Below are 13,575 nucleotides of genomic sequence, written 5' to 3' on the forward strand. Positions count from 1 at the left end.
AGCCAGTACCTGTACTAACAGTTCGTCGTATCGCACCGCTCTTTATGCATACGGGGTTCATAAATCGAGCAATTTGATCTGATACTTTTCGTTTTTCACTGTCTTTTTGTTCTTGAAAGCTTTTAATATTCGGAGACTGTTATTCGTTTGCAGACGACTACAAATTTGTATTAGCGCGAGCCATCTTCATAGAATTTGAGTCAACGGCACTTACGGCAATGATGACACATTTTTGTGACGGAAACTTAACCATCGTGCTAGTTGAGAACTGTTAGGGGTGTTTGGGATTGCTTATTTGAAACAACTTATGTTTTTCTACAAAAACATTTATCAACTTATTATAAGTCAAAAGGGTTAAACTTCTTCAAAAACTTCTTATTATCGGTTTAGCGCCGGTATAAGTTGTTTATCTACACACTCAAAAGTGCTTATTACCGATGTCACACCGGAATAAGTCAATAAGTTGTTTTTATAAGCAATCCCAAACACCCCTAAATGTAGCCATCAAAAGTTTTCACATATTTTCATATTATTTTAGTAATGGTATAATCGTATTTTAATAAACATATCAGTTATATGATTTTTGTTTCATTTTAAAACATGTGTTTTTTTATTAACCTGGATATCCAACACGCTATACGAGCCGACTAATCTCAGGGCGACCACCTGCTTTGCAGATAGCCCGAAGTCACTGCATTTAAACCTCCGTGGCCACAAAGGGATTTTTATTCCTCATTGAATTTTAATTATGTTGATTTCAACCGATCGATAGAAGTGCTCAAGAAACCTATTTTTTCTGATCCCATAAATTATCTTATAAAATTTTCAACATGCACCTTTAATATGGGGTCGTCTAATTGTATCCCTCTACATTGTCAAATGCATTTGTACCTAGTAATTTTATTTTTCGATACATCAACATCAAAAGTCATTTTTTAAATTTTTTATGCATGAATTGATCCAATTTTGACGTTAAAGGGAACAAGTCCCAACCATTGAGCAAAAAAGTAAAATATATAAGGTTTTACTTTTTATGCGTAAGAGAAAAATAAGAGTAAAATAGTGTGCATAAGTATGTTAAAGGTCAAAATGTTCATTATTATGTGTCGAAGAGGGTGACAAGGTCAACGAATGCTGATGGTCGTGAAAATAATACAATCGAGGGAGACCGCAACTCCAACCCAAAGTCGGAATGGTCCTAGTTGTTGATCCAAATCCTCTCAGTGGTTTAATGATGATTCTTTATACTTAGTAAAAAATATTTGGTTATGTTTTTGTTCAGTTTCAACGATCATCATTGAGTCTGTTAAGTGATTGTTGAACATGTATTATAAACTTCTCCAAAGAACAAGTATTCTTCAAGAAGATAAAACTCATACCAAAGGAATCTTCAGCAATTGATAGGATCTAGATATTGTATATCTATAATACTAAGTGGTGACACAAGCAAGTAAACACATGTCAACACTATCGCCTTCAAGTAATAAAATAGTAAGAACCAAGTATGTATTCCACAGGGATAGATATCTTAAGTTGCAAGATATCGAGTTGGAAGACTAACTTCAGATGAATAATTTGAAAACTTTGATTGGTTGTTGAGTTAACAATTGCAAATAGTAGAATAAATAAATGTAGCATGGGTGTGAGACTTGTGGTGAGACATAAACAAAAATTTCAGTAGACAATGTTGTAGAGATGCTACAGCAAGCATGCGGCCATAACTAGGTCCACCATTTATTTTGAGGGTATTTTTCTTGGACTTCCACCATTGCAACATATTATAGCTTTTAACTCATTTCTCTATGTGGTATCAGAACTAGGGATAGTGACAAACGGTGTCCTCAAAATATATGGATAAACAATCTATTTGTTTAAAATCACTCTTTCAAGCATATTCACATATCATTCAAGTTGGCGTATGTTCTAAGTAGTTCATCTATGAATCTACTGTACTTTAACACTTTAACAAGTGACCAACCTGTCGAGAGTTAGTTAGTTTGAAAGATATAAATGACAAGTCTCCTTGTCGGCAACTTTCTCAAGTCTTTGTCATGTTATTCAAGTTGACGTGCATTCAATAGATTATGTCTAAGACCATGACACTTTAACACTTTCAAAGTGATCAACTTGTCAAGAAGTTTAGTTGGTTTTTATAAAACTTGAAGAAAATAGTGGAACATTGTTATTGCAAAACAACGTTCACTTTCCTTCGATTTAAAATCTCATCCTTTGTCTCACACCCAAGCTATGAAGTTAGCTACTCGTTACGGAAAGTAAATGACAAGGAAACTAAATAACAGAAAGTAAAGACTTATATATAAATTACAGAAAGTAAATGGCTGAATGTAAAGAGCAAAAAGTAAATGACTTGAAAGTAAATAACGAAAAGTAAAGAACAAACTTGAAAGTAATTACGAGACTTAATATTAAAATTGCTTCAAATTTTAGAAAGAAATAAGTTTAGAACTGATTTTTGGATGATAAAACAGTAAGACCCAATCTCCCTATTTATACAAAAACAGGGTACAAAAAGTCAAACTTGGGGCCAAAGTAATTAAAAGTCAACATAAAGAATATTTAAAGTAACTAGATTATTACAAAATCTTAACAAGAGTTTAGCATATTCGAATCTCCCAAAAAATTCTTCAATTCATGGACTTCTGGAAACAAAAAAGTGTTCAGCAACTTAGCTCAATAAGCCCTTCAAAAAATCGAAAACTACCAGATCCATGCTGCAGGAATGCTATAGCACCAAACAGTCCTTTATTTTTTTTCTTCATATTAGTCTTCTGATGGTGCAAAAGACAAGTAAATCATTTAGCTCCATAATAAATAAGATGAAAATAAAGTAATAAAATGACTCAAGATTGGGATAAAAGGAAAATAAACTAGCTAAAAACTATAAAATGACATTAAATTCTCAATGTACATCACACCCCCAAACATAAAGCGTTGTTTGTCCCTAAGCAACCAGAAGACAAAAAAAATGACTCAATTTGGAAAGATATGCATGGTTTTATGGCATTAAGTGCACACACAATATAGAGTATACCAAATATGAAGTTCAAAGCTTTTCATAAACCTTTAGTGAGTAATCAAAAGTAAGTTATTTGTATGAACCATAAACTAGCATTACCTTCTCTTTGTTAAACTCAACACAATCTTTTTTTAGGATCAAAATAGGGCTTGTAAGGTCACCCCATTGGCATTTTTTTTCTCTCTTAGCCTTTTTTCTTTTTCATGCTGCAACATTCAACTTTTTCAATTTTTGTCACTTTGTTTTTTTTTGTTGAAAATATGCACATAGCACCTATGGGATTTTTGTTGTGATTTATACAATTTCCAAAATAAGGAATCAATTTAGAGTTTCTGTCCCAAGAAACTTGGTGTCTCTTTCTCTATGAACCAGAATGTGGAGATTTTCTCGTTCCTCTTAAGTGTTAAATTCAACCAAGAGGTATTTTCACTCTTATCAAGAACTCTGGTTGAAAAACACTTGTTCTTATTTTTTTTAAAGGCTTTTATTAAAATAAGAATATAAATGGAGGGTCACCCTTGGTAAGCAACAGACCTGTATCCTTAATTTTTCAAATAAGGGAGGCGGGACGCACGTAGTAGACGACAACTGTCAGGCCACGTGGCATCCCCCCACAGGATCTGGCAAAAACGCTTCCATATCCAACCCTTGGGGCAAAAGTAACACTCGAGAATGTAGATTTAAAAAGGTAATCAAGAAACAAAATATAGAATTCAAATTGATCAATCCAATAAGAAAGAATCAAGATCAATTGTTAATCCCATAAACTGAATTACAATCAAGAATGTGAAGAATATAGATAAAATGATTAAGAACAGTATTGGATCAATGAAGTCATCATGTGTATTGATTATGAACAATGTGAGTACAAATGTATCTTGAGAGAAATGTTTACAATTTGTGTGTAAGAATGTGTAAATGCATATCTAACAAGTTCTTATTAACTTCTAACTAACTTCTATATATACTAGAACATAAATGTTATAGTTACAAGATGTAAAAGACAAGCCTATTACAATTTGACACGTGTTATAGCATCCTTATGTACAGGAAGTCTTTGACTTTGAGAAGTTATATGCTCGCAATCTTCTAATTATTTAACTCTAGATATTACATCGAGAGTTAGTCTTCTTTGAAGTCTGGAAGGCTCTAAGTCTAAAAGACTTATGCCTTAGAAAAATCTTCATATCACCCGAACTTTGGAAAGTCATTTCTAGACTTAGACTTGTATTATGCAGAATCTCTTTAGATCTCTGGGAAATCTTATTCATACTTTTACACTACCATTTGAAGCAACTTTACTTGATCCATCAGTTAGGGATTCAGGGTTCATGATAATTTAACCATACCCTAATTTTTAGAATCGAGTGTTGCACATGTTGCTTAAAGCATTAACTATTACTTTGTACACGAAACAAAGTTATGAACATAATCAACCATATCTCTTTCATAGCATATTGACATAATCTATTAGTTGCATCATTTATTATCTATTAGTAATCATGTTGTTTTAGTTTCGTCTAATGAGTATATAATATTGTCAATTAGATAAATCTAGTGGCTTCTTACCTCCTGAGCTGTTTGTCAAATTGATTTCATAAACACTAATTCCTATATAATGTTAAACATGTTTTCTAGATTTTTAACTTACACATCAAGTTGTCTGATGTATTCCTAAAATATTTCTTAAATAATCTTTAGTTTCCTCATGTGCATTAATGTACAAGCTACATTTGCAGTTCTGTAAATCACTAATTTTTCCACATATCTAATAATTTACTGCATATTTGTGTTGATCGAAAATGCTGACATTTGAAAAATGACCAGTAAGTGGACTATGGTGAGTGGTGACCAGTGTGGTTTCTTTCGTTTGAAAACTCACGATTCACTGATAATCCTTGGTCCTTTAGAAATAACGTGTTTTGTCTGTTTTTTACGTTGGAGAGATTTTTTTAGGTTTTTCGCCTAATGAAAAACCTCATAACCGACCTTACTTTTAAGTAAGATTTTCTAGATTCCTTTTATTTGATTATTTACCCTAAAAATAAGTTTTAGTAATTTGCTTAAACATCAAACTTATTACAATTTCTACATATTTTTTAAAATCTAATTATTTTTTGATATTTTAAAATATGTCAGATTTTTTTTCTTCTTCTGAATTTGCCTCTTTTAATTGATTGTTGTTGGAATTGTTTTTCATTTAGGGATGTTTAGGATTGCTTATTTGAAACAATTTATATTTTTTCATAAAAGTTTTTATCAACTTATGATAAGTTAGAATAATTTAATTTCTTTAAAAACTTCTTATTACCGGTTTAATATCGATATACACTGTTTATCCAAACACTAAAAAAATCTTACTACTAGTACCATATCGAAATAAGTCAATAAATTTTTATAAACAATCCCAAATACCACTTAATTAAAACTTAAAAACCTTAAAAAAAAATGGATTCCTGATTTCAAAAACGAAAAACGAAAAACGAAAAACGATTGCAAATGGAGGCAATCGTCTTTCAAATTTTTATGAAAATCCCTAAAATCTCTCTATCCCAATATCCCATATTCTTCTTCCAGACGTGGATATCTCTCTGATCAGGGGTAAATCAGGGGAGGATTTAGGAGTAGTGCATAATCATAAGCGAAACCTAAAACTCATGGCGGATATCTCTCTGATCGTCTGCTTGGTAGATCGAGCCTCCTTATAGGTAAGTAAATTAGGGATTTTAATTCATTAATACATAGAATAACTCGATATGTTTCGGCTAGATTGCTTTGCGTAAATGATTTTCAATTATAGTTGATCATTAATCAACTAGGGTTTGAGCCAGAATGATTATTGCTATGTTTAGTTGGTTGTGTTGTAAATTTAGGTTACAAACAGAACTGAACTACCATTATCGTGCTGTTAGTTTACTTTATAAATTGTAAAATTTATCGTATGATTACAATTTTACTTGCTCAACAATTGCTTGTTGTTGTTTATTGATTAGGTTGTGCATCCTCCACTGGCTAGGATGCTCATGAAAAAATCTCACTCCATCGCTTCTTGTGTACTCTTTTTTGCTGAATCTTCACCAGGAACTCATCAAAACAAGAAATCCTAAATAAATTTCGGGCTGCAGATCTTCAAGAAATAACAACTTGCATGTAAGGCAGTATTGAATGTTGATGCAGTAGCTTACAAAAGTTTTACTTCACAATTTATGGCAAGATTAAGATACCTGAAGCAAACTTCCATTAGGGCTCTCCTTTCTCCTCTCAGTAAAAAATATACCTTCTTCAACTATTCAACTACAGCAGCATCTGCCGCCACCAATGTCGTCCTTTTGAAACCATTATATTTGTCTGATTCACCAGTGCGGAAATTACAGGCAGAGGATGTGGTGGTGACGTTCCGAGAATGGTTCAAGTCTAGTAGGACCCCTTCTATTGACCGCGTCCTTGAAATCTTATCTTCTGATGGTGGCAGTAGAGGCATTGGTGAGAAAGAAGATTTTGTGTCGTCACGTGAAGCCGTAGATGTGTCGCTGTCACGGTTGAATCTTCATCTTACCGAATCATTCGTTCTCGATGTGTTGTCCTACGGGAAAGATGTGTTGTCTTGCTTGAAGTTCTTTGATTGGGCAGGGAGGCAACCAGGGTTTCACCATACTCGGGCTACATTCAATGCGATCTTTAAGATACTTTCGAGGGCAAAGTTAATGTCTTTGATGTTGGATTATCTAGATAACTATGCTAAGCATTGTGGTGGTCACAAGACCAATTTTCATGCCATTTTAGTGATGGGTTATGCTGTGGCAGGAAAACCAGAAATCGCGCTCCAATTGTTCGGCCGAATGCGATACCAGGGCATTGATTTAGATTATTTTTCTTATCATGTACTCTTGAATGCTTTGGTAGAGGAGGATGATTTTAATGGAGTTGAGTCAGTTGCAAGACAGATTAAGAGTCGAGGATTTGAATCAGAGGTCACTTACTCTATATTGGTCAAGGCTTTCTGCAGGAAAAAGGAGTTTGATAGAGCGGAAACATATCTTCGTGGGGTGATGGATAGTGGGGTCAAAATAAAGAGTGGTGGGCATATGGTTGGTGCTCTTGTGGATGGGTTATGCAAAAATGATCAATTTGATAAGGCTGGGAAATTGGTGGATGAGTTTGGGGAATTCTATGTCTATGATATATGGATTAGAGAGCTTCTACGGGCTAGGAAACTAGATGGAGCTATGGAGTTCATGCAAAAGACAAGGAACCAGGAGTTGGTCGTTCACTATGTCCCAGATGTTTTCCGTTATAACACCTTGATAATGAGGCTCTTGAGAGAGAACAGACTTGAAGAAGTGTGTGATTTGGTAATTGAGATGAGGGAAAACAATATACCCCCTGATGAGCTGACTATGAATATTGTTTTGTGCTTCTTTTGCAAGGCAGGGATGGTTGATGTTGCTCTCAAATTATATGATTCAAGAGGGGAGCTTGGGTTATCACCGAGTAGCATGGCTTTTAATTATCTTWTGAACACCCTGTGTGGGGATGGAAGTGTTGTTGATGCATATCGTATTTTCAAGAATYTAATTRAGSAAGGGTATTTYCCTGGWAARACGACCTTTTCTATCCTTGCTAACGCTTTATGCCAGCTGGAAAAGCTTGACATGATGAATGAGTTGTTTCTTATAGCCTTAGAGAAAAATGTTGTACTGACAGATTCAATTCATGAAAATTATATCATGGCCCTTTGCAGGACTGGGAGAGTTGAGGATGGTTATTTCATACAYSGGGAGCTCAACAAGCTCCASAAAGTTACAACTAGACRTRCTTATAGWAAYATGATAAWYGGGTTTATCAAGTCAAAAAGGGGAGACATTGCTGCTAGACTACTGATTGAAATGCAAGAAAAAGGTCACACCCCAACCCGTCTATTGTTCAGGGCAGTCATTCAGAGTGTATGTGAGATGGAAAATCCAGAGAAGCAATTGCAAATGTTGTTGGAAATGCAGTTATCTCTTCATGAACTTGATTCTGGTGTTTTCAACATTTTCATTGAAGGAGCTGGCCTTGCCAAGAAACCTGACCTGGCAAGAGAAGTATATGAGATGATGAAGAGAAGTGGAATTTCTCCTAATGTTAGTTCTGATATTCTAATGTTGAAGAGTTATCTAAGGAGCGAAAAAGTATCTGATGCTCTACATATTTTCTATGATAACCTAAAGAGAAGAAAGATAGGAAGAAAAGTATGCAATGTTATGGTTACTGGTCTTTGCAAAGCAAATAAACCAGACATTGCATTAAGCATCTTTTCAGAAATTAGAGAAAAGGAGAAGGCCATAAGACCAAGTCTTGAATGCTATGAGGAACTTATTTATGCATTGTGCAGATATAAGCGATATGACAAGGTCATGAATCTTATTGATGACTTGATTGAAGTTGGCCGTCCTCTGTCATCCTTTATTGGTAACAACTTGCTTTTGCATTCATTGAAGCATCGGGAGCTATATAACACTTGGGTGGACTCAAGGTCTCCTGATGAGATATCTCCTATTTGGAAACTTATGGAGCTAGTTGATTTGTTTTCCAACCATTATAGAAATGACATAGATCCTAATGACTTGGAAAAAGTAGTGGGAAACTGCTTCCCACTTGATATATACACTTACAATATGCTTCTAAGAAAACTAAGCATGAAACAAGTAGATGATGCTTCTCTGTTGTTTCAGAAGATATGTCGAGAAGGGCATGAGCCCAATCAGTGGACCTATGAAACTCTGGTGCATGGATTTTTCAAGCATGGTAGGAAAACTGATGCTAAGGTGTGGCTGGAGGAGATGTTACGAAGAGGGTTTGTTCCAAGTGAGGCTACCAAAGTATTGCTTTAAATATGATCAGAGAGTTATATGCTTGCAGAAACAGGTGCAATATATTTAAGCTACATAGACTTTAATTTTGATGCCCACAATTTATTCATATTAAGCCTTTAGCTTGAATTCCATGTACACTTCCTTTCCCCTTCAGATGTGATATGCTTATCAGAGAATACAATAATAAAGACATTAGTCATTTTCATATATAACTTGGATATTATATTATTTTGTGCTGCTTTGTAACATTAGAACGATGGATGACTAAAACACCTAGGACATAGCTTCAAATGCTTTTTAAGAAGCAGGCTTGGGGATTTGTATCTTTTTGTAGCGTTCTTGTAGCAATTGCCATAGATCTTCAATTACTAATATTTCCATCAAGATATGATAAGATATTTGATTCACTGAAGTATTGTACCATTGTTGTATTAACAAAGCACCTTAGATGATATATTAAAGGGTGGACCTTTCTTATACTGGTCAGATGTGGCTTTACAATAGTTGTTAAAAGCGCGCCTCTAGGCTCATAAGGCTCATGGTCTTGGGATTTTTTTAAGTCGAGGCTTAGCATATTCACGAGGCTCACTAAGGCACTATGCTTTAGCTGAGGCGCCTTGTTGGCCTAGGTGCGCCTCATAAAGAGTTATTAAATACCTAATTAAAGCCTAAGATTAAATAAGTTTTCTCATCTTCTCATCTCCTAGATTTCTTACAAAAAGTGATATTAAGTAGATGACCAAGTCAAACCCTAATATAAAATAATAAGTCCTTAGAACTTCAAGCCTTCTCTATAAACACCCAGACCTTAAAACTTCTTCACAGCTCACGCTTTAAACCCTTCTATCTCTATCGAAGTACTGTTGGTTGTTGAATTGGAGACTTGTTGTGTATAACTGTGTATGTGAGTCTGTGTGTGTCTATATATATATTGATAAGACGCCCCTCGCATTCCTGAGACCCGCGCCTTACGCCTGCTCCTCGTGCCTAGGCCCCAGGACCCCTTTGCGCCTAAGTGCACCTTGAGCCTTTAACAACTTTGGGCTTTACATTTTTCTGGTAACTCCAATATTCTTCACATATTATCGTAAAAAATTATATGTTTGACCCCTCCTATGACTTGGCCACTTCACAATAAATTTTAACAACATGGCTGTTGTACTCCAATTACTCATAGTTTGCCCACAACCTATTTTCATTGCAAAGTTAACTTTTGTGATAATTTGCCATTATTCAGATCTTTGCTCAGCTCAAAACGAAGTTAATTACATTAAATCAATAAGGCTAAGGCAGTGGAAACATTTAAATTTTATCCAAAAGCCAATACTGGGGTAATTGCACCAACTGTGCAAAAAATTGGATTATTTGAGCAGTTGCTGCCACACAAATTTTGGGTTATAAATTCGCGATACCCACCCGGGCATCGCTCACTGCGAGGACAGAGAGACCTCCTAAGCCTTGGTCTTAGCATACAAGCCTCCCTTCGGTTGGCTAAAAGACAAGGATTACATTGATAAGAGAAAAAGCAAAGACGGCTTATGCCGAATAATAATATCTTGAACTCAAAGAAAACCATGCCTAACGACTTTACTTTCATACCAGGAAATCGAAGATGTGCCAAATCGTATCGCATCGTAGTCTAGAGCTAACAGGGGCTAGATAAATATTTCTCCCACTATTATTTACATGCTTTTTATATATTTTTCTTATACGAATTAGGTACATGTAACCGTAAGAATGTCTTGCATTGCTCTTATCTATTACATTACTGTTGTCTAAGTCTAGTACTTCACCAAAAATTATCAAATGCACCATTCTTGATCATCATCAAGAATATTTAGGTTTGTCTATGGTGCACTGTGATCGCTAAATGGTCTACTGATTGCTGTAGAACACTTGTGAACTCGATTACCATTTTTTTATGGAGGACTTCCACTGAGATCTTCTGTAGGAGTTGCTACCATATCAATCTGGAATTTATGCATGAAGGAGAGAACTGGAAACTTTGACAAGGGTGTTGCAATAAACTGTGACTGATAACCTCTTCTGGTCTGGTTTAGTTTTTTTGGGTTCATGAGCATTGATAGACACTGTAAGTTATGTACACCTACTAAAATTTGATTTTCCTTATGGAAGGTGGTAAAGTTCAAACATTATAAATGGGGGGTGCTAGTGCAGTTGATCTATCCATGCATATGTGATGCATTGTTCTAATTCTATCTCAAACAACCAAAATCCTGTAGAGCTATTAGGAGGTTTTGGTGACCTCTTAATGCGTTTAATGAGACCCACATCTAATTTGGTCTGATGCGGGCGCTCTTTGTTAAAAAAAAGTCTCTTAACAATTAAGTGGCATAGGATGGACAGATATGACGCCACTGCCTAATCCATTTAGCACCTTCCTTTTCCAAAATTATATCGTTTGCATTCCATTTTCTCTCCGGCATCTCTGTTCTTCAACATCTTCAAATATGACTTATTTTATTTCATCCATCTAGATGAAATATCCCTCTTCATCTTCCATCTTCTCCAGACCTGCTCCTCCATTTTCTTTGATTTCATCACTCAAAGACAGCCAGGAAATCTAACCAGGTACTTTAATTGCAACTCATCTCTGTATCTGATTTTCTGATTCAAGTCTTTCTTGCTCCTTTTCTCTATCTTAATTTATGTTTGCCTTATTGGTCCAATAAATAGACGAACTACTTCATTTTTTAAGAGTCTGTTCATCGCTTCTTTGTGATTGCCATGCTTGATTAGGCAGCAACCATTAGAAACTTGATGAGAAGATTTAAACCGTAGATGTTCACTTCCACTTTTTCCTTTCTCTATATCAAGTAAACAACTAATTTCAATTTCTGTGTTTTTAATTGATTGATTTGAAGTTAGTTGAACTGGGTTGTCATATGTATGTTCTGCATTTTCCATGTGTGGATAATTGATTGGTCTGGATGTTATTTTTCAACTTGAAAAAGATTGTATGTGATAATTTAATGTGGAAATTAGGTGTTTGATAAAGTGCCCGTGATACCTTGTTTAGGCATTAACTAACTTTCCTTCTTTTTCTTCTTAGATTGATTATTGTATTATGTACATTGAACATACCAACTAATTTATAATATCCTTTAATCTAGTTGATATACGTGATTATCAATTTATCATCACATTGCTTTGAGAGTATCCGTTAGACGCATACATTCTTGAATCCACATTTGACCAATATAAGAAGGTGGTGTTGTTTTTCGAAAAGAACTTCTATTCAACACTTATGTCTTACCGGATAAGAGGTTAGACCTTACGACTTTTTTTTTGTGATAAGAACTTAAAACCTGTTACCTTCCTCTTACTGGACAAGAGGTTAAATCACCTCTTAACATACTCTTATTGGCAATTAAAGGCAATTGATATTTTCCATTTTATTATTATTTATTTTCAGATAATGGAATTCTTATTTATATAAAAATAAAGATAAACTGCAAGTTACGTACTTTTATTTAATTATTTTTTTAAGAAACGTAATTTCAAAAAACATGTTCAAAGATATATAATTTTAAGAACTTATATTTAAATGACTAGATCATTACTAGCATTTTTAAAGTATATGTATCCTGAAATAAATATTTTTCATAAACATACATTCAAACATTTATCGGTTTATAAAAACAGTCTTACTGATTATGCATTCAGACTTCAGCACCACCTCTTATCAATATGTGACATAAGACTTCAACTTCAGTACCTCTTAAAAAACAAACTACACCGAAGTGCCACCATTCTTTATTATATCATCGACTGTTTTGTGAATAAAGCAATGGTACCATTCTTCATCCTGTGCTCTTTCTAACTAAATGCAGTTATTTTCTGGGTCTCATTTTGTTCTTTTTGTTATTTACAAGAGTATGGAACTTACACTTCTTTTCTGTATGTCAGGGTTTGATTCCACATGCTGAACTCTTGCTATGGCTTCAAAGAACGTTCTTCTCTTCTTGGCATTTTGGTCACTGGTTCTTGTAACTGTTGCATTCTTCTCTGCTATTTACCTTGTAAGCACTCTTGACTTGTGATGCTTTTATGATTTACGTATACTTCTGCTAATCTTCTTAGCCATTTCTAGTTTTAATTTGTACAATTTGATTCACATTGTGTTTTGCAAATCAAAATTTACGATTAATAAATTGATGTTAGATTGCGTTATGGAGTTAAGTCGCTTCCTGGCTGGTGCAACAAAGTTTGGTTTAGTTCCCAAGTGTATGAAGATTTTCTTTTTTTCAATTGATATAACAAAGTTTTAGAATTTCATGTTTTATGCACATTTTGACCGGTAACATGCTGATCTTCTAACATTTGATGACCTGATACCTGTATATGAACAATTTATGGAATGTTTACTAAGGGTGCGTTTGGTACGTGGAACAGGGTGGAACAGGACAGGACAGGACACACTTGTCCCACGTTTGGTGTGTTTTTAAGTGGAACTAACTGGAACTAACTTGCACACACATGGGACACGGGTGTTCACCTTCTACCCCTGGAACTAAGTGGAACAGACTTTTTTTTTACTAATCTACCCTCCATCGCTCCTCCATGCTCGCTCCTCCATGCTCAGACTCCATCTCACTCACTCCTCCATTCTCAGACTGCCTCCATCGCACCCTCATCGTGCGTCCTTCCCCATCGGCGACG

The 13,575-nt window shown here is 34.8% G+C and overlaps 1 protein-coding gene across 5 annotated transcripts; it reads left to right on the forward strand.

Annotated features, from left to right (window-relative positions):
- The first annotated feature begins 5,580 nt into the window (after nt 1-5,580).
- Nucleotides 5,581-13,341, forward strand: LOC112515077 (pentatricopeptide repeat-containing protein At1g71210, mitochondrial-like). 5 transcript variants are annotated; one of them, XR_003069490.1, is made up of 4 exons: nt 5,581-5,745; nt 6,031-8,944; nt 12,823-12,935; nt 13,309-13,341. XR_003069490.1 is itself a non-coding variant. In XM_025121717.1 (3 exons), exon 2 carries the CDS (start codon nt 6,244-6,246, stop codon nt 8,908-8,910), a length of 2,667 nt encoding a protein of 888 aa, XP_024977485.1. In that variant the 5' UTR covers nt 5,581-5,745; nt 6,031-6,243; the 3' UTR covers nt 8,911-8,944; nt 12,823-13,110. The 5 variants fall into 5 exon arrangements, 4 of the variants coding, with proteins under 4 accessions (XP_024977485.1, XP_024977486.1, XP_024977487.1 ...); XM_025121717.1 differs by lacking the exon at nt 13,309-13,341 and having other exon boundaries at nt 12,823-13,110; XM_025121718.1 differs by lacking the exons at nt 12,823-12,935; nt 13,309-13,341 and adding an exon at nt 11,391-12,363.
- The last annotated feature ends 234 nt before the right edge of the window (nt 13,342-13,575 follow it).

Source organism: Cynara cardunculus (genome assembly GCF_001531365.2).
Source record: "Cynara cardunculus var. scolymus isolate 2C chromosome LG 7, CcrdV1, whole genome shotgun sequence".
Taxonomy (NCBI): domain Eukaryota; kingdom Viridiplantae; phylum Streptophyta; class Magnoliopsida; order Asterales; family Asteraceae; genus Cynara; species Cynara cardunculus.